Source organism: Photinus pyralis, unplaced genomic scaffold, assembly GCF_008802855.1.
Source record: "Photinus pyralis isolate 1611_PpyrPB1 unplaced genomic scaffold, Ppyr1.3 Ppyr1.4_unclustered_Scaffold7805, whole genome shotgun sequence".
In the NCBI taxonomy this organism is placed as follows: domain Eukaryota; kingdom Metazoa; phylum Arthropoda; class Insecta; order Coleoptera; family Lampyridae; genus Photinus; species Photinus pyralis.
Genome location: NW_022172243.1, coordinates 90025 through 111504, shown reverse-complemented (window position 1 = coordinate 111504; position 21480 = coordinate 90025). Strand labels below are relative to the sequence as shown.

Genomic DNA, 21480 nt, shown 5'->3' with positions numbered 1-21480 from the left:
GGGCATAAAGTGGTACTTTATGCCCGCGTATCACAGATATAAAATGTGCTATGATAGGTTAGTAAGACATAAAAGCAAATATAACGCCAGTTTCAAAATTTGGTTTTTCGCATGCGCAGTGCCAACTTTCTCATTTATGGAGGCATTCAAATGAAATTTGATACATATTATCCACTTGGAATAAAAGCAAATGTAGCGCCATTTTCCAAATTTGGGTTTGTGTAGGATGTGCAGTGCCAGTGCCAACTTTCTTATTTATCAGGTTTAAAATTTGGTTTTGCACATGCTATAGCCATACCCAAGAGCTCTTTTTCTATATTTGTTTAGTTTATTTTAAATCGAACTTGCGTTACCTAATGAGACAATTCCGGGACATGATTTACACAGGATAGTCCGCCGTATTCTCGACCGTATTTGATATACGTAATAGTAGAATAGGCTATGTTTAAAAAATATGTTGATGCATTCTCGTCTTACTTATAATAATCTAATATTTTATTTCAGCTCTCTGAGGATGTGGCGAGGAAGAAAGGAGAATATCAAAAATATTTAGAATTATACAAATTAATGCGATCTAGATTTGAAGAGCATTATGTTAAATGTAAGTATCTTTACTGTTTAGAGCTGTTTCTATTAGAGGTAACCATTTATACCACCCGAACAATAAATTATTATATTTGGCATTACTACATTACCACACCTGGACGAAAATTGCCAATTCTACAAAATAATCGATTATTAAAAACTGTATTATAATTATATAATTCCATTGAATTCCGGTGATTTATTTTTGTTATAACGTTTAAGGGAACGTCAAGGGAAAAGCAACGGGAAAGTTTACTTTCATGATTTTGAAATCCAGCGGTGCAATAATTTAGTCATGTTTTGAGAACTTATGGTTTCAGCATGTGAATGCTGTCATCATGGCATCGAGCGGGCGTGTGCTGAATATTTCTACATCGTAACTGATAATAAATCGGCAGTTATGTTGCAGGTTCAAATGCTAAAACCTGCAAACTAAAAACATTTAAAAGTTGGGCACTTAGTGAATGCCGATAGAAGTGACTATTTTCGCCCCCTTCATTTTGCCGCGATGTATTACAGAAATAAGTTATACACGTAAATAGGTATGCGTATATTATACTTGAAGCGTCTCGTGACGTATGATAAAGTCGCTCTATCCTATCTACAAAGTAGGTAGTGCAATTCGGCTGCCATTTTGATTCCAAAATTACGCGGTAAACTTCAAATGTTGGACAATTTAGTAAAAAAAAATCAGATTCACAACCAAATATTTTTGGATGCGACTGTATGCGAGCAGTTTGTGAAATTTGAAGAAGCTAAAAATAAAGTTGTGTAGTTGTGGCAGTCACTTTCAAATCAAGAACTGCATCACAGCGTAATAATATTCGATTATCACTCCTATTTCTTTCAAATTGTTACTCCGGGAAGTGAACCTGAAACAATTCAATTTTGTCATACCCCGCACCAACAAATAATGTAGGTACTTCTTCACAAATCATAGATATAGGTTTTAGAACGGACCTTCCAATGCTTCCAAATACTACAAAATGCTTCCATTAACATTATTTTAATTTTTACCCTTCAAAAAATTAAAACGTAATATATGACCCGAGATATGACCTTTTCATTGAATACCTACAATAAATTGTTAATTTTTACCTTGTGGCAATTTAAATAGCCGAAATCCTTTTTCGAATCTATGTTTGCAATGCGGTACACAACCTCCATTAATATTAGACCAATCAGCTTGGTGATTGTTTCAAATTCTAACCAATCAGATAGTTTTAGTCTGATTAAAAGCTAGGTAACTTTTTATCATCGATAAAAATGCGTGTAGGAATGCGTAAAATATATTTTTTCTATTTCGCGTTGTTTATAGCTCCATTCCCGCACGCAATCGCGTATCGTTCTAGCCATTAACGCACCGCATAGATTTTGTTTTCAACTGTTGGTAACATTGCAAATGCTAATAGTCGATGGTTTTTATTCGTACTGTGTACATAACATAACCAAACTTTTCTAACTAAAATTGCACAACGAAAGCTTTAATCATAATAAAGTAAATACAACAAACTTAGATTTCGTCCTTATCTGCGTAATTAAATGTACAATTATTGTACACTTTGACGGTAACAGCTCCATCATGTGTAATGACTTTGATACCAGGTAAATTGTGGGTTACGATGTTGTGTTCGACACTATTTATATTTCCTTCAACTATAGCACTGGGAACGGCACTTTCTACATGTGTTGATGTACATCCTTGTGCAAGAATCCCATGTAATGATGAGGATGATTTACTTGCTTGGGCAAGAGTTCCTGCAACTTCCACTTTTCGTTGAACCTACGTTTCAATATATCCTTCGGCAACCGCGGAGGACTTCCACCCGCCATGTCGTTTAATGGTGACCAAGTCACTACCGCTGTTAGCTAAATGTGAGACACTTGAACGCCGGAAACAGTGCCCAGTGTATTGTGCCGGATTGGCTAATTGTAGAAACTCTGCAATCTTTCGTGGCGTCTTGCCCATTGTATTGATTCCGATCGAAGTAGTAATGCAGCGACCACTACGGTATGTTACAAAGAATCGTTGATGGCAAGTATTAACTGGGCGTATGCTGCTATATTTTTTTATAATATCAATCCACAATTTCTCGGTGATGACAAACTCTCTCATTACATTTGTTTTTGTTTTAGGCACCGATACAACAACAATATCATTTTTATATTGGATGTCGCCCAGTGCCATATTAGTCAGCTCCTCGCGTCTGCATGCCCCACTGTAGCCCATTATTAAAATAACCTACAACGAGAATACAAACAAGATACTCCTGTAGCTAGTACCTACCTACCCACTAGAACAAAAAATTCTACTTACTTTTGTATCTAAATAATGCTTGTCGTCAGCCTCCTGAATAAATCGATTAATTTGCTCTAAATCTAAAATTTTTGATTTTTTTGGCTCATAGCCTTGCGAAAATCTTTTTAGCAGTGCTTGTAACTTGACGTATCTTGATATATCTACATTTTTATGCACATTTAGGTAGGATCGTAGCATCGAGTACATTGACCATAATGACGATGGCTTTTTCAAATGAGTTTGTAATTCAAAATATGCTAATAAAACATTCTCCGAAATGTGTTGGGCTTTATTTTCTTTACACCACTGGTCAAATTTAAGGTATTCCTTTTCATATTTTAGTTTCGATTTCTGCGGAAGCAAATTATCTACGGTACTGTTTGCTATTTCCCGCAATTCAGGTGGCGTGCAAGTTATGATTTCGTGCTGCTCTTCCATTTCTATTTCACAAAAATTGCAGTACCAAATGGCAATTCGCTATATCTGCGCAAAAATTGAAACTTCAAAATTTTCAATTTGAAAAAGCGAACCAGTGCTACCAACTTAACATTTACAACTAATGTGAAGTAGTACAGAATTTTGAACTATTTTTAGTTTTTTACAATAGAAATCACGCGAAATAGAAAAAGTAGTATAAATAACTCGTTTCATAAGCCGTTTTATCGCACTTGTCCTTTGGAAAACTCGCCGCTACGCGGCTCGTTTTCCAAACTGGACACGTGCGATAAAACAGCTACTTATGAAACTTGTTCTTTAATATACTATTGCTGTTCTGTTTTTAGATCGGTAAGTAATTTTATTTCATACTATCTAGTAATCGCCGCTTTCCCAGACTGATTTGAGTCTGGTAAATCGTATTTTACCAGACTGAAAATTTTTACCAGACTGGAAATTTTGCCTAGCAACCGTAACTGACATCCATCTAAACGTATGCATTGATATTTGTCAAACTACTGTCATCAAACAAATCAAGTGATCGACTTTTGCTTTTATTTTAATGTGTACCTACAACATTCTAATCAAAATGGTATTTTAATAGAAATAGAGCAGTATGAAATAAAATGTTTTACATTATTTGTATGTCAAATCAGTTTACGTTACTCGTTTCGAAATTCCTGCCTCAGCGTAAACATCTCACTCGTTAACGTAAACCTTGATTTACCATACTCATATGTAAATAACTATTACGTATTCCTACACACATACAGGGTGATTCCTATAGTACCTGCCACCGTTTGGGAGCGTGTAGGTGGTGCGTAGGGGAGTATTTTGATATAGGACACTTGGGGTCGGAAATCTAAAATAAGGGTGCCNATACAGGGTGATTCCTATAGTACCTGCCACCGTTTGGGAGCGTGTAGGTGGTGCGTAGGGGAGTATTTTGATATAGGACACTTGGGGTCGGAAATCTAAAATAAGGGTGCCAGAGCCAAATTTATCTTCTGGAATTTCACGCCTGTATGTAGGCAACCCAACCGACCGACGTTTCGCGCGGAGCGATGCAGAGCGAGTTAGCGCGAGGAAGCGACATGGGAGGGAAGGAGGGAAAACGACAGTCAAAAGCAATAACGTTTACAAGTGTTCAACGTCGCCACCGTTGTTCTCAATGCACTTCCTACATCTAGCCAACTATTATTATACTATTGCCATAGTGTTTATTCACTTGATACGCGTCGTTGCAGACGGGATTTCGTGGGTTTAAACAAATTCTGATCAAGTGTCAGCCACACATCGCCGCCTGAGATCGCTCCGTGTGCACCGCCGGCCGGTTGGGTTGCCTACCTACAGGCGCGAAATTCCAGAAGGTAAATTTGGCTCTGGCAGCCTTATTTTAGATTTCCGACCCCAAGTGTCCTATATCAAAATACTCCCCTACGCACCACCTACACGCTCCCAAACGGTGGCAGGTACTATAGGAATCACCCTGTATAGTGGTTGTCAAATTTACTGTCTTTTATTAATCTCCCTAAAATACACTCGATCTTGGTTTTAAATCAGGATAATTTTATTTTTAATTCACTTAAATTTTGTTGCTTCCTGGAAAAAACTGTCATCAAAAGCATATAAATAAACTCGCTCTAGCTAAAGCTGTCGGGATTTTATCACACTTTTAATCTAGGTTTTTCCGTTTTTGGTTTTCGTGTAAATATAAAATTATCTGATTAAAAATCAAGCTCATGTGCATTTACTCCCGATAAAAACCTGACAAAAACGTGGAATTCCACGGGTGACAACTGACAAATGGTCATTGACATGCATTTGGGAATTGCCACTCCGCCATTGTAATTCCAAATAGTTCTTTTATCTGTCTAACACATTGTCCTTACCAATTGTGCTACTTTGTAGAGATAGAGTGACTTTAACAGATGAGACGAATTGGCGCCATCTGTGATATAAATTTTCAAATACAAAGTGACCTTAAGTCTACTGTAATTTTAAATTGCGACGTTCTATCTACGTGAAGTCCAAAGTGCCCTTCTCATGCACGGATTATATTTAAATATTGAGGGCGCCCACGAAAACAACTTCGGCTTTCTTTGGCTTTCTTTACAATGATTACAATTCAAAGGAATATTATCGTAAAAGAGCATAGCTTTGTCTGGCTGCATTGCAAGTTCTTGAAAGAAATCTCTTTGGTTTTACTCTCGGTTTTGCCTTATTCTCATATGTCTATGAGTTTTGCACGCAATGATAAAAAGTGCACGTAAGTATTTTTTTGAAATATTTAAATTTTTATGGCATTATTTGGCTTAACACAATGACATAGCTGCGCCGCTTCACCTCGCTACCTTAAAAAGCTGCTCAAGATTTCTTTGGCTTTCTTTACAATGATAAATAGTGCACGAAATTACACTTTAAATGTGCACATGAGTCAATTTCGAAGACACATTGACGATATATGATATTTCCATTCCAATGCACTTTAAAAAGATCGCCATTCCGCATAGCGTCTCGTGACGGGTGAGAGGGGTACTTGACGCGTCTCTTGACGTAGCATATTGTGACGGTTAAAGATGAATTTAGTTCCGTGCAAAAACCGGTAAGAAATAATCACGTCAAAGATGTTAAAATCAATAAAAAATACCTAAACCACAACCTACCTAAACCATAGCTTGTAAAAATTCAGAATACCTAATGAATTTCATCAATTCTAAAAGAATTCCATGAATGTCATTAGAATTCCATGAGGTTGTACACCAGAATTCTATAGTGGTTTCTAGGCCCTCCTAGGGGTTATAACTTATCTAACAGATTCCAACTCGGTGTAGGAGCGATGTTGCCATTCAGTTTAGGTACCTACCGAAAATGTAATTATCGCGAAATGGGAATTGCGTATGGTATTATTTTAATTTTACATAATGCAGTAAATATGGTATGACAGAATTAGTAGACTTAGAAAGTATGTTCGTTAAAAGTAAAGATAGAACATTGTGTTCGTTCCACGTAATTATTGCGTTTCAAAGGTAAAAACGAGATTTGGATTTGCACTCCCGACACATCATCATCCCAAACTCATTCTTGCAGTACAAATTTCACCTTGATTGATTACGTTTTCCGTACTAAAAATGAGCCAGTAACTTGTCACAAAAATAACATGCCGCTTCATAACGAATTGCATAAACTTGCAAAACGTGGATCTTGATAAAACGCGAAACAGTGAGAGTAGTGGAGAGTAACAGGTTAAGATTTTGTGCCTTTAATTATTTAGTTAAATCAGTTAAATGGTATATTTATGGAATGACAAACTTACTGTCCTTTGCCTAGATACTATTTTTATCTAAGACGTAGTAATGCGAATATTTTTTAGTTGTTCTTTATACATGGTTTTTCTTTACAGCTGGACGGGGAGGACGAAAATTAGACGAAGTTCGAGATAAATACCAAAAAGCATGTAGAAAATTGCACTTGACACACAACGAGTATGTTCTATTATTATGCGAAGCGGCCGAATTCGAAAAAGATTTTCGAACTGTTTTATTGCCAGGACTTTTAGAATACCAACAATCCGTTCAAGAGGGGTTTGTACTAACTTGGTAAGGTCATTTACATAATTTACATGGATAACGAATTTGTTGTATTATAGGAGACAACTTCTGCAAGATCTGGCGCATTTTTCTGATTTCACATCAGACAAATACAAAGATATTCATAAACGAATTGATAGCAGTTTACATTCCATTAAACATACAGAAGAATATAATGACTTCACTGAGAAACATAAGTAAGTAGGTATTTTTTATAGCAGTTATTTTTACAACAGCCACTTGTGCTGTCATGTCCAACAAACATTACCTAAAGTTTGGGTGGGAAAAGTGTTTATTTAAACTTTAAAGTTTTTTTTTATTTACAATATTTAATTTATTAACTTTAATTGGATCCTAAACTATGGTTATTCATAAAGCTGATAAAAATTTCGATCATAATTACTAGATAATGATAATATAATAAATTGCGCTATTGAAACACCTTGTTTGCATTATCGGACTTTGTATTTGTCATTTAAGTTAATAAAATCGTAATCCATTGCATAACAAGAATTAGAAATGATTTATGTCATTGCTTCTTTGGGTGTCCAAGCGTAAAAGTAAGGTTTCTTTAAAACAAATTGTATTGTGTGATGACATAATAAGGAAAAACTAGTGGCATGTCCACCTAGATGTAACCAATACTTGGTTTGCGTTGAAATTATTTGTTATTATTATTATTATTGTTATAATTATTATAACACTTTTATGCAGAACTAGTCCAACTGAAGCTGTGAAATTTAGTTTTGATGAGAGTTTGACTGAAGAAAATGCGGGAAAGTTACTGCCAAATCAATTAACAGTGGATAATCTTACAGTGGAATGGTTACGAACAAAGCTATCTGATTTAGAAACAAATATTAAGGATATTCAAGAAAAGAAGACTAATTTTTCATCCCAAAATCAAGAAATATTACATAATGGAAAAAGTAGTAATAATGATATAAGTGCTAGGTATACAGGTTGTTGATTGACTATTGCGTGTTTCAAAAATGAGTTTTAGTAAAACGTCCTTGGTAGATACCAGTAAAAAAGAGCTTAATGAATTGAAATGTCAAGAGCGTAAAATGTTGAAACAAACTGAATTAATCAAATGTGCCTTAAATGAGCTGGGATGTGAAGAAGTGCCGTCTGGTTGTGATCTTTCTATTGATAATCAACCCTTTGTTAACTCTAATTCTAGTGAACAGGTAAATAAATACGATTTATTTCACTTATACCTAATATATTGACTAATAAATGAATATTAAATGGTACCTACAGAAACAAAAAAAACACATATTAAATAAATAATCTTAGATATAATTGCCCTTAAAAAACTGAATGTCTAAATTACGGCTAGTTTTATAATCAGGCCAAAGTCGACTCTAATGAAAAATTAATGTTGCCGATGAATACAAACAATTCCATGACATGACATATGACATTCATTACAAGCTGCAGTTTCAATTTCATTGATATTTATAATTTTTAAGTCGATATTATTGTCCACGTGAAATGGAGGAGTTTATCCGTAACGGCCGTCTTAATTTGGACATCAAGTCGACTTTAGGTAAAGGAGTCTTTTACGTGATTATGAAACTGGTCCTTAGCTATAGAATCAATTTTTTTGCAGCGACATCTAATGCATAAATTCATAAGTGTGATTTTACAGTTTTAAGCGCTAGATGTGAAATAGAATAGAAAGCGCTTTTAAGTATACGTATATACAGTGACTCTATAGAGACAGTGTGGCCATATGCTCATATCCGCCATTTTTTTTTCCAAATTTATCATTAAACTTATGGGAGAATCACATATTTTGAGTGTTTATAGACTAATGGTGCGATTTACGCAAATTTTGCACTGAAGCTTTCTTGTAGAAAATTTTATTACCTTCAATGTGCATGTAATAGACATTTGATTAAATACGGAGAAAACTATAAAATCAATCCAACATTATTTTGTGTACCTACATAAATCAGTTACGTTTGAAACAGTTGCTTAAACGTGACACCTGGGACAAATGAACAAAAAACCTTCAGGTTCAGGCTATACTGGAAATAAAAAACAAAGACCTTATTGTGTTTCTTTTTATTATTTACATTGTTGAGAACATAATGGATTTACTCGCATAAACACATTTGCTCTTACTTTTCTGACTTGCAAGTTTCAGTTTTCGTTTTCTATCCCACTCTAGTTTTGTCCCACATGTCGGTTTCAAAATGTGTCTAAAATGCAACATGGTAGAGATATGATTAAGTACGAATTTAATTTTACTTACTTCACAAAGGAACGCACTGTCTGTAGGTGTCCAGTTTTCCTTTCTAACTTTAGCAACCCATTGCTTTCTTCTTTGAGCGTTTCTAGGAAACACTTTCATAAGGAATCCTTGCTCGCTTCTGTTAGAAAACCCAATAGCGGAGCATCCAACTATTATAAACACTACAAAAAGTATCCATATGAACTCATTTATTGCAAATTATTCACAAGTGTATGTAACATTTAATTACAACAAAAAGTGTAGTATTAATCAGTTGATTACTTAATATTCAATGTTTTGCTGTAATTTGTAAATTACCTATCCTTTAATCTACAATAATGATATATGTATCCACCTACCTTAGTATTGTAGAAGACTTTCCAACAAATACAATATCGACAATATTAATGGAAACAGGAAAAACTGTAAAAACACTTGCACGTGACCTTTTCTACCAATCAGGTGCATTTGGTAAAAACATTGCGTTACCAATAGAAATTAACACCACTGTATAACCACACTGTCACTATAGAGTCACTGTATACCTATTACCTAAGTGTTTTACCTGTTACCTATGAAATGCATAAAGTTAGCAATCTGTTGTTTCTGTATATAATGTATGTGCTGTTAAAAATATCTCAACTGCCCCTGAAACTTGGCTTTAGGTAATTAAATATCCCATAACTGTTGGTTCTTAGTTAGGAATAAAATTAATTTTATAAAAGACAAATTAAAAAACACAAAGGTTTCAATTTGCTTTAACGGCAACGTGTTGAATTATAATTTGCACCGGCGCAAATTCACTTACTTACCTTTACAATGACACTTTTGAAACACATTTTATACACTGATACAATGAAATACATTAAATCATAAATAACAGTTATTCTATTATATGCATTTCAATAGAGCACACAGTGTTTGCTACTTCCCTTAGGAAATAACTGACATTTCTAAGTTGGCTTAAGAAATACAGCAGCACCTTTACTAGAAAATGGCAAATAGTCTGTAGTATGATTACTAATTTCTGTCATTCTAAGTATTTGTCTAATTAGTTCAGTCAAAGAACGGTTTCATATTGGTACACCTTTGTAACATTGTCCATTTTTAAATTTAAATGTTGCTCACTAAATTTTTTGGTTGAGACATAATTCGGTTTTCAAAGAATACCTATCAGAGGACCAATGAACCTGCGTGCTTATTTGTCTATTAATGAACTCCTAGATTACAGTACACATAACCTTTTATCTCTCTTCTCTCATTTATTTCATCAGAGATTAATTTTGCGACCCGATTATTAAAATAAACAAACAAGAGCTGATGAAGAAACCTGTATAACATTTTAAATACTTACGTTTGTATTGTAACACTCTGGGATGGACTTTTAAAAAGTAGAACTTGGCAGTCACTGCATCACATCAGACTCTTAAAGCCCTTTGTAAAAAGTTGACCGCATGGTGTTTCACTAAGAACAACATTTTTTTTGCAAAATTAATCAAATCCCTTTAGGTGATTACTGATTATAAATAAATTATGAGATGTTGAGATTTGAGATAAATGATGGAGTAATAAAATAGTACTGAAGGACAAAAAATTATTATGTTCGTTGACTGGACTGAGCTTTTAAATCTCTTACATACATTTGGGAAGGTGTTGGTTAATATTTTAGGGTGATGGTACAGAACCTTCCTTGATAAAAAGAGCTTTGGGGCATCAGAAGATAGTTAACTTGCTTAAGAAGCCATTCCGTAGAAAGTCTGAACCATCATCACCTGTGGCGCCTCCTCGCACGAAGGGACGGCGTGAATCTACACCTCATAGTGATGGGTCAGATCCAGTAGGTGCTTTTAATTTATTTCATAAAAATAACATAATAATATTTTTGCATTACTGTTTATAGGACTTGATCTATAACATAGTCTTCTAAGTAGATGCTTCATTATTTTGCTTATTGCTTATCCTTCAATTTCTTAAGGAATTTTAATTCTTGTATATAGAAATTACTCATTAGGTTTTTCTCCAAGATATGATTAAAATTTTCAATGTTAGGTAGCTCTAAGCACAAATAAAACTCTAATGGATGAAGAATGGTTTCATGGAGTTTTACCAAGAGAAGAAGTAGTCAGATTGCTCACTCAGGAAGGGGACTTCCTTGTTAGAGAAACGACAAGAAACGATGAATGTCAAACTGTTTTATCTGTATGCTGGGGTGGGCACAAACACTTTATTGTTCAAACTACTGCAGAAGTAATGTCATTATAGTAAGCCCTTTTATTATAATTTCTTATAAATTGTAGGGCCTTTACCGTTTTGAGGGACCTGCTTTTCCCAGCATTAGAGAATTAATTTTATACCAATTTAGTAGCGGTTTGGCCGTCACCGGCAGGTCTGGTGCGATTTTACACAAACCAATCCCTAGAGAGAGATGGGAACTAAACAACGACGACGTGATTTTACTTGACAAAATTGGAAGGGTATGTTAATATAGTGTGCCACAAGCATTTTTGCGATTATGTAAGTTTAGGGAAACTTCGGAGATGTCTACAAAGCACAACTAAAGAGTAGCAATCAAGAAGTGGCTGTAAAAACCTGTAGGGTTACACTACCTGAAGAGCATAAGAAGAAATTTTTACAGGAAGGCAGAATTTTAAAGCAGTATGATCATCCAAATATTGTTAAACTTATCGGAATTTGTGTGCAGAAGCAGCCAATCATGATTGTTATGGAGTTGGTTCCAGGTAGGTACCTATATCTACGAAATGAACCTCAACATTGTTGTCATTTTTTTTTCTAACGAGCGTTGAAATAAAATCAACGTCAAACTGGCTTTGGAAATATGATGTAGGACGTAATTCGATTGAATTATTTTAGCTAAAAATAGGCGCTTTCTTTTGGTGATCCAAACGTGTTTGGATTGTCAAATCACGTTCTTTCATTTATTGCAATTATGCGATTTCACATGAACTAACATTGGGCGCGTTCAGCCGGGCTACTGCTGTCGACTGTCGTGGCACCAAGATCGGTCGTTTGGCGCTTAACAGCGTCCGCCATTTTTTCTAGCGAAAATACTTTCCGCTAGAATAGTCAGCAGAAGATGGGAGTAAAAGCACGCATGTAGGTACCGTGAGAGTTAATTTATAACCTCACCTCACCTCAGTTAATCGGCTGAAATTTGGCGCTGGGAACAGCTGTGTCAGCGCTGAATATAGCTGAACCAAGCCCTACGTTCACATTGCCAAAGCCAGCGTGACAATCTTTTTATTCGTACAATCGTACCCTGATAAGCCTACAGCGACGTGAATTTATGGGATTATTGTTGCTTGCCATACCCATACCATAGGAATAGAGATATGTTCTGTAAGTCCTTAGTTTTGAGAGCTTTATCTGCAACTATTTGCATGTACTCATTGTTGAAGTACCGAAAGACGATCACGTAAAAATGGAGAAGTGCGCGCGAGCGCAGTATGGTACTCGACCAACAAGAAAAGTGGTGTGCTTACTGTTTAGCAACAACTGACGATCGTCCGTGCATTAAGTTACATTTTACTTTTATAATCAACTAGACTGTATTCATTTTAAGAAGGTAGCGATGAAAAGCATAGGGAAGCTTTGACCTTCACTGCGATTGGTTAAAACACGAGTCAGTATTACAATTAAACATAAAACGACTGGTGAATTTTGCAAGTGGGTAGTAAGTTTATGTTGCCAACTAAACTGCCGAAGTGTCATTAGTTGTTATTGTGAAAAATTTATTTCTATTCGCAGTGCTGAATATTTCTACTTTACAATAATTTGGTGCCGTTTTGTATTTTTCCTGTGTGTGTTTATCTTCAAACACAGCGCCATCTACTACCTTCTTGTAATGAATGCAGTATAGCTGACCCGACCGACGGACGGTTTCCTCTTTCTTAGCTATTCAATTCGGACTGGAATAAATAATTACAAAAAATTATTTCAAAAATTTGCTGTGGCTAGCACAGGTACCACCCGCCCCACCTGCGCATGCGCGATTCTGCCCTTTTATGTCTAAGAATATGTGTAGCAAATTTGGTTTAAATCGGTTCAACCGTTTAGCCGGAAAAGAGATTTTGACACACTTGCCCCAAAATCTCCCCATCTCTCCCCAAAATAATAAAAAATAAACGCACTCACTTCTACGTTGCTTTTGGCGATTCAGAGCTAGCAACGTACCTTTTTTTTGCTGCGCCAAATGCCGTAATTTGAAAGCAATTGTTGTATTTCTGGATATGAGTAAAAAAATGTATAGAATCTGGCCCATTTCCGAAAAAGAATGTAGTGGCTCTGGTGGCGGTACCAATGGCGTCAATTTCGCTTGGCCACTGGCGCAACATAATTCCGGGGCGTCAGTTTTAAAAGCCTTACAATGTGTACACACAAAGTTCTAATAGGTCTAATAGCAACGATTTACTGTAAACTGTAATTGATTGCTACGTTATAATTAAATGCAACTCGATAGGGATTAAAGGGGACATTTTTGAGTTGTTCATATCGATTCCGTTAACTTCGTTTCGCGCTTAGCTTTTCTCGTCAGTTTGAGTTTGACTTAAGTACTCGTATATATGTTTGACTTGTAGGATTACGAATTCTGCGACTTAAGTTGGTACCATGTTGGTACATAGTAGTAGCATCTTGAAAAAACTGAAATTCAACTGAAAATAGAAACTGTCTTAATTTATAAGTTCGTGTGTTTCTGTATAGGTAACTATGTATACCACGTGTAACATTCAACACTTACCAAAAATGGATATTAGGTATATCAAACTTTTAATGTAAAAGGCGTGATTGCGGTGCAATAACCTCGAAACTTCTCAAAAAACTCACTGAAATCTGGATAAACTATCCGATCGAATTGACAGCACACTATGATATGAATAGATAAATTTTTTGACGGATATATGCCGATCCATTGCCGAACAATGTAGCTGTTAAAACAGTTGCCGTCGCACAGTCAAACCCGCGATGTTTAAATACAGTTCCACCAAGCAAACAAGTCCCTCGGAAAACATGCGAACTAATTAAAAAAATTCGTGGCGGGAAAACGTTAAGCCAACAACGCAGACGTGTACAGTCCGTAAGTTTTCTCCAATTTTCTGCGCGATTTTCTTGTTTTTCTTGCCGTATAAGAACCTTGTACACAGTATTATAAAACTTTTAAAAAAAAGATGACTGAAATCGGTAAAGTTATTGCGTGACCAGAAGAAACAGGGGTTCATTTTTATATATAGAGATAAAGGATTAATAAGGATTAATATTAACATTTATCCATAATCAACCCACAACCTTTTGATCTCTAACTTATAATATCTGACGCTTGGTCTTAATCAAAGTGCCCTCGAGTAATATTCCAATTTTTTTGTAGACATATGTGTCTATATACGAATGACTCTAGTTTTCTCAATGGTTGCACTTAATTGCAAAACTTGGGGAAAAAGATTTTGTTAACAAAAGACGCCCATAGAAATCCTTGGAAATTGTTTTCAAATTTCTTGGTTTGCCACTGAAGGGCGTAAGATTCATGGTTAAACAGAAAAATGATTTTTTCCCAAAATATACCCAACAAACATCCATAAAAAATACATAGGTAAATCGCAAGCTTGTATGAAATTTGCATCATTTCGTACCTATAATGCCCTTTTATTACAATAAATTTTTTCTATTGTCTCCGATATCCGAATTTCATTTTTAAAAACAATAAATTAAACAAATATAGAAACCGAGCTCCTGGGTATGGCTATAGCATGCGCAAAACCAAATTCTGAAACTGGCGTTAAATTTGCTTTTATTCCAAGTGGCTATGCATCAAATTTCATTTAAATCCCTCCATAAATAAAATAGTTTGCAATTCGGTTTACAAATAATCGAGATGCGAAAAGGATGCTGTGAATGTTGATCGATTAGGCTCAATTTTTGGAATTGCGTTTTATATGGCTAAAGCTATACACATATTGAATTTCATGCAATTCGGTTCATAACTCACGGAGATGTCAAAAGGGCATTCCTTATTTTTTGGACTACATTGCCAATTCACGAACTCCGATCTACAAATTTGATAAAGAATCCATCTAATAAATTTGATCGTAATCGGTCCATTCGTTATCGAGATATCGTGCTAATGGATGGACAGACACCGCAAAATTATAAACTCGCTAGGAGCTCGTTAATAAGCGTGTCTCAAGTTGAATATACGTTCTACAAATAGAAGTTTTCTATACCAACATGCCTGGGGCCTATAACACAAACTATACAATTGTAAGAAATCTACAAGTTACAAGTACTGCCTGTAACTATAACTACAAGTCCAAATGAATTCGGTATTTGCAAATGAGTTGTGTTATTAAAACGCTACAAGTGTAAAATATTTCTAACAATTGTAGGACTTCTACGGCTTGTGTTATAGGCCCCAGATGTCAACTTTGGGTTACAACTTGGGTCTTGGGACACCTACTTTTCTTTAAATACAGGTTTATTAGTTTATTACAAAAGAATCATCGAGTTTTAACACCCCGTATACAACTAACTGTTCCTTCAATTGAAATGGAGCGTCAGGGAGCAGGGGAATGCAAAAAGAGTTGTTGTAGACATAGAATAAGGGTCTTCCTGCCAATATAACCACTAACGCTACGGTTTGCCTTCAGGTTTGCAGGCCTGCCTTCCGGTAAACAGCATTGTGTATGGCGACCTTTAAACTTCCAATTGTGCAAATAGTATGCTTAAACTAGGAGTTATAACGTCAGGATTTATAAAACCATCAGCGTTCTTTTGCGGTGTAAATATGGGATGTGACCTTTATTAATAGGACGCCTTGTACCTCAGACAATCATTCAATACATTCGGAGTTCACCTATATTGGCCGTAGTAGTGTATACTCTCTCAGATAACCATAGCCAATTAGTTATATCCTCTTTGGAATTCTTACTCCAATCAGCTCCTGATAGCGTCCATTCCGCTGATTCCTGCCTGCGACACTCCACATAAGTATATCCTTCTACTAATATCTTAAGACTTTCTTGATTGAACCCTCTGACAAATAACTTTCTACTAATTATTTAATTATGTTGTTATTAAATTTGTAAGTGTTGAAATAGATTAATATCGTTTATATATAGCAAAGGCAGATGTTTCACAATCACTCCGAATGATCTGTAGAACAAAACACGTCACATTTCTCGTAATGAATGCGCCACATCCGCCTTAGTTTCTTATCGCTGATCTTTAATGGCGCTACATTATGCTCTTCATGGACTTCTGTGTTTTTGCCCATTTTTCTCTTGCTTGGGACTCCCTCCCTTAACCTGGATTTGTAAAGAGGCTAACAGCAACACAGACTGATTTCCTCTTGTAAACAATTTGTCCTGGATGTATAATAATAATAATATTTATTTGTCCAACCGGCTTTATACAGAAAACATGGGATACATCAAGTAAAATAAGATTACAGTAGGCTCACAAACACTACAAGCATAACATCTACATTTCAAATAATTTCGTGCAGCAAGTATCACAGACTAATATATTAATATATATATACAGGGTGATTCCTATAGTACCTGCCACCGTTTGGGAGCGTGTAGGTGGTGCGTAGGGGAGTATTTTGATATAGGACACTTGGGGTCGGAAATCTAAAATAAGGGTGCCAGAGCCAAATTTACCTTCTGGAATTTCGCGCCTGTAGGTAGGCAACCCAACCGGCCGGCGGTGCACACGGAGCGATCTCAGGCGGCGATGTGTGGCTGACACTTGATCAGAATTTTGTTTAAACCCACGAAATCCCGTCTGCAACGACGCGTATCAAGTGAATAAACACTATGGCAATAGTATAATAATAGTTGGCTAGATGTAGGAAGTGCATTGAGAACAACGGTGGCCACGTTGAACACTTGTAAACGTTATTGCTTTTGACTGTCGTTTTCCCTCCTTCCCTCCCATGTCGCTTCCTCGCGCTAACTCGCTCTGCATCGCTCCGCGCGAAACGTCGGTCGGTTGGGTTGCCTACATACAGGCGTGAAATTCCAGAAGATAAATTTGGTTCTGGCGCCCTTATTTTGGATTTCCGACCCCAAGTGTCCTATATGAAAAGACTTCCCCTAGGCACCCCCTATACGCTCCCAAACGGTGGCAGGTACTATAGGAATCACCCTGTATATAACACACAATATCACAATGACATTACTTTATACAAACTCCATGTACTCTTGGATTGAATGGAATGCGTTTTTTTTTATTAATAACTGTCTGACGGCATTTTTAAATCTTTTGTTTTGTTTTAAAGCCTTTACCTGTGGATCTAATTTACTATAGAGTACTGCCCCCATATAAAATGGGTTTGATTTATAGAATTCTGACTATGAAGTTTATACTGCAGGTTAGCGCCATGTCTCGTGGTATAATTGTGAGTTTCATTGAGCTTAGGACATTTCTCAATGTTTTGTTTTACAAAGCATAATGTGGTAAGTATGTAGATACATGGCAACGTCAATATATGATTACACAAAAACAACTTTCTACATAATTCGCGGTAGTCAGCTTTGAACATATTTCGAATCGCCCGTTTCTGTAGCATAAAAATTCGTTTTGAGGCAACGCTGTTTCTCCAAAAAATTGCATTAAAAAACTTTTCTGTGAATTAAGAACTAGGTTGCTTTCTTCCAAATAATGAGAGAGGTTGCACAATGAACCTTTAACTTTAGTAGCTGCCTTCGATTCCGTTTCTTCAGCAAGTAATAAGGTTATATCATCGGCAAATGCAACATGGCGACTTGGAACCACTTGCTCCATATTATTCATATATAGTATGAACAATAATGGACCAAGAACACTCCCTTGAGGAACTCCCTTATTACTAACAAGCAAGGAGGAGTTTTTACCATCGAAATGAACAAACTGTCTCCTTTGCTCCACATAGGACTTCAATAGTTTGTTGCACTCTCCCCTTATACTGTAGTGCTCAATTCTTTCCAACAAGATTGCGTGATCTACATTGTCAAACGCTTTCGACAAATCTGCAAACACAGCCATAACTTTTTTACCTTTATCTAAGTGTGTGTAGATAAAGTCGCAAATTGTGACTAACGCATCAGAGGTAGATGCATTTTTCTTGAAGCCGTATTGATTTTTCGATAATACGGCGAGTGTTTATCAAGAAAATCAATAATTCGCTTTGAAATGCACTTTTCAATTATTTTTGAAAAAATCGATAGTAGTGCTATTGGGCGATAGTTTTTTATCGATTTATGGTCCCCCGATTTGTAAAGGCACACTATTTTAGCAATCTTTAGAGGGTCGGGAAATGTAGCGGTACAGAAGCATGTATTTATTATGTGAGAGATCGGTTTGGCAATGCATGGTGCACAGAGTTTAATTGAATTAGTTGAGAACCCATCGGTAGGTACCTTCTGAGTTAGAATTTTTTAATTCATGTATTATACAAATTATTTCCGGTTCTGTCGTGGGTTTTAAATAGAGACTCTTTGCTACAAGTTCATTCACGGGAGTGATCGTATCGCGCAAAGGTTTTTGTTTAAAAGTATTTGCAACATTGACAAAGTAATTATTGAATGAATTCGCAATAATTTCCTTATCTATCACTCGTGTGCCATCGACGTCAAATTCCGTACGCACGGGATAATTTTTACTACGTAGAGTACTGTTTATAATACGCCACATCGTCTTACTTGTTTTTTGAGTTTGTAAATATTTTTTGAAAGTGAATTCTTTTTACAAGCTTAATTACTTTTTTATATATTTTGTAATATAATTTATAGTAGTGTAAATCCACATGACCGCTTCTTGACGCTGCGAAGAGGTTTTTCAATTTTCTTGATGAAACCCTTATATTTACCTTTAGTTATCCACCCATTGTCATTGACTTTGGTGTTTGGACTGACACGAATCCTAGTGTAATGTACATAAACATGGAGTGCTGGTTTGTTTAAATTTTGTAATAATGATCTTTTCTATCATTAACTAACATTAGTTAATTCGCCAATTTAATTTGTAGGGGGATCACTTTTGACTTACTTAAGGAAAAATGCAGCAATTCTTACGGAAGGTCAATTGATGAATATGTGCTTAGATGCATCTGCTGGAATGCGATATTTAGAATCGAAAAATTGCATTCATCGGGATCTGGCGGCTCGTAACTGTCTTGTAGGTAAGATCTGACGATGGCTGACATTATTCATGAGAATTTGTATTGTAAAAATGATATTAATTGGAACTTCAGATTCATGGCAACATTTATCTCGGCAATAGATATCATTTATTTAAGCTGCACGTCATTTTAAATAGAGAGCCATTAAAGAACTAAAACTCTTTGTATAATAGGTTACACAAATACAGTTAAAATATCTGATTTTGGCATGTCACGGGAAGAAGAAGAGTATATCGTATCAGATGGCATGAAACAAATTCCTATCAAATGGACAGCACCTGAAGCACTCAACTTCGGTATGCGTTTTCCGCGAATAATATGTCAAAAATGCTTCTTATTTTAGGCAAATACACTTCACTGTGCGACGTTTGGAGTTATGGTATTTTATGTTGGGAAATATTCTCAAAGGGTAGTACTCCATATAGTGGGTTAAGTAATTCCAAAGCAAGGGAAAAAATCGATTCAGGTAGGTAAATATAATCTTCATATTAAAAGTAAAGTTCTCTTAATTGAAGGGTACAGATTGCCAGCACCTGAAAATACTCCAGATGAAATGTATCGTCTGATGTTACGATGTTGGGAATACCAACCCGAAAATCGGCCCAATTTCGAACAAGTTTTTACTGTTGTAGACACATTATGTCAAGCTTATAAAGTATCATTTTTGTAAAATTGTAACTAGTATTGTAACAAAAAATGTATAGTCAATTTTTTTAATTATTTATAAGCTAAAATTTTTACTGTGATGTGATACCTATATTATGCATATCTGCATGCCATATTGTATGTAATTATCTTTTTATTTTATTTGTATGTAGTCAATTCAGCTAATATTTTTTATACATTGTACCAACTGTGCAAATTGGCACAACACTAACATCTCTTTTTAAACAATAAATCTGAAATGTTCTAATTTTGAATGGAAAATCTTCACATGAATAGAGAAACCTGTTCACATGTAAACAAAGCAAGATTTTGAACTATTTTTTTTTATAGTTCAAATCAGTCAAGTGTGCTTTACAAAAATCCATGCTCTAACCCGGATTCAATACAGACGTGTCAGCCAAACACCTACTCAATCCCAAGGTGACAAACCAATCGACCTGTGCTGTATAATGTGTAATGATGTGAATAATTTTTTAAAATTCTACATTTAAAAAACTACAGTAGACCCCCCGATTATGGTCCATGCGTGGGTTTTCCAGGAAGCGGAGTTTTTCAAAAGCATAGCTGTCTAAAAATATCCGCCTTTTTGTGCAACATTCATTTAGCAGTGTAAACATTTTAGTTTAGATTTTTACAGTACAAATTTTCCTATACAAAAATCCTTTTTTTATCCTTGTCTTTTTGGTGACGGAACAAGCGGCTCGGTTCAGTTCAGTTTTAAAACATGCCTTCATCAAGCAATTTCACACGAATAGCGGTCGTACGCGCAAATTTGCTAAAGTCAGTACGCAGCTTTAGATAATGAAAGGAAAAATCGAAAAACTAATTGTACTGGTCAGTGAGAGGCTAGAACTATATGACCTAAGTAATAAACCTTAGGTAAGTGTTGTATTTATATCAGGGTAGGCATCGGTCATAAGAGATTTTTAAATGTAATATTCATTATAAAATGTGTTCTAAGTATTTCTTGTAATTTTTTGTAACAAAATACAACATGGCGCAGTCGAGGCAGTTAGTTTATTAAACTGAGCAAAGTTTTCAAGAAGTATAGGTTCCGAAACATCAAATAAGTGTATTGTTGAACGGCTGAACCTAATTATAAGAAGTTGAGGTCATTAAGAAAAAATCAGCAAACCGAAATTATAAGTCTGTTTCCAAAACGAGTAGTGAAAGGTTTGAATGTAGAAGATGTCAGACTGTTCATGGCGTTCGTGAATGTCCTGCCTTTGGGAGAAGTTGCAATAAATGTGGACAGTTAAATCATTTTGCAGTTTCCTGTCAAGTAAAAAATGTGAAGGTGCTACAAGAACAGGATGAGCAATCTGACGAGTTGGAGTTCACCATTAACAGCATTGGGGTAAGAAATCAGAACAAAAAGGTTTTGTCAATTAAGTCATGGTTTCAAAATGTAAACGTTGGTGATCATCATGTGCCTATTAAATTTATTAAACTAGACACTGGTGCAGATGTGAATGTCCTGTCGCGTAAAATG

The 21480-nt window shown here is 35.6% G+C and overlaps 1 protein-coding gene and 1 long non-coding RNA gene across 3 annotated transcripts; both read left to right on the top strand.

Moving 5' to 3' along the window:
- Positions 1 to 513: 513 nt before the first annotated feature.
- LOC116182848 (tyrosine-protein kinase Fer) lies at positions 514 to 20218 on the top strand (the record flags this gene model as incomplete). Of its 2 annotated transcripts, XM_031503399.1 has the most annotated exon segments (13): positions 514 to 601; positions 6723 to 6918; positions 6969 to 7106; positions 7624 to 7863; positions 7913 to 8099; positions 10821 to 10988; positions 11201 to 11398; positions 11449 to 11625; positions 11676 to 11889; positions 19170 to 19322; positions 19496 to 19618; positions 19666 to 19788; positions 19838 to 20218. In XM_031503399.1, coding segments are annotated over 13 exon segments (2160 nt in total), but the record flags the coding sequence as incomplete, so codon positions are not given.
- LOC116182849 lies at positions 1936 to 2871 on the top strand. Its single transcript, XR_004147628.1, has 3 exons — positions 1936 to 2190; positions 2248 to 2596; positions 2722 to 2871. It is a non-coding gene; the product is annotated as an uncharacterized LOC116182849 (long non-coding RNA).
- Positions 20219 to 21480: the final 1262 nt, after the last annotated feature.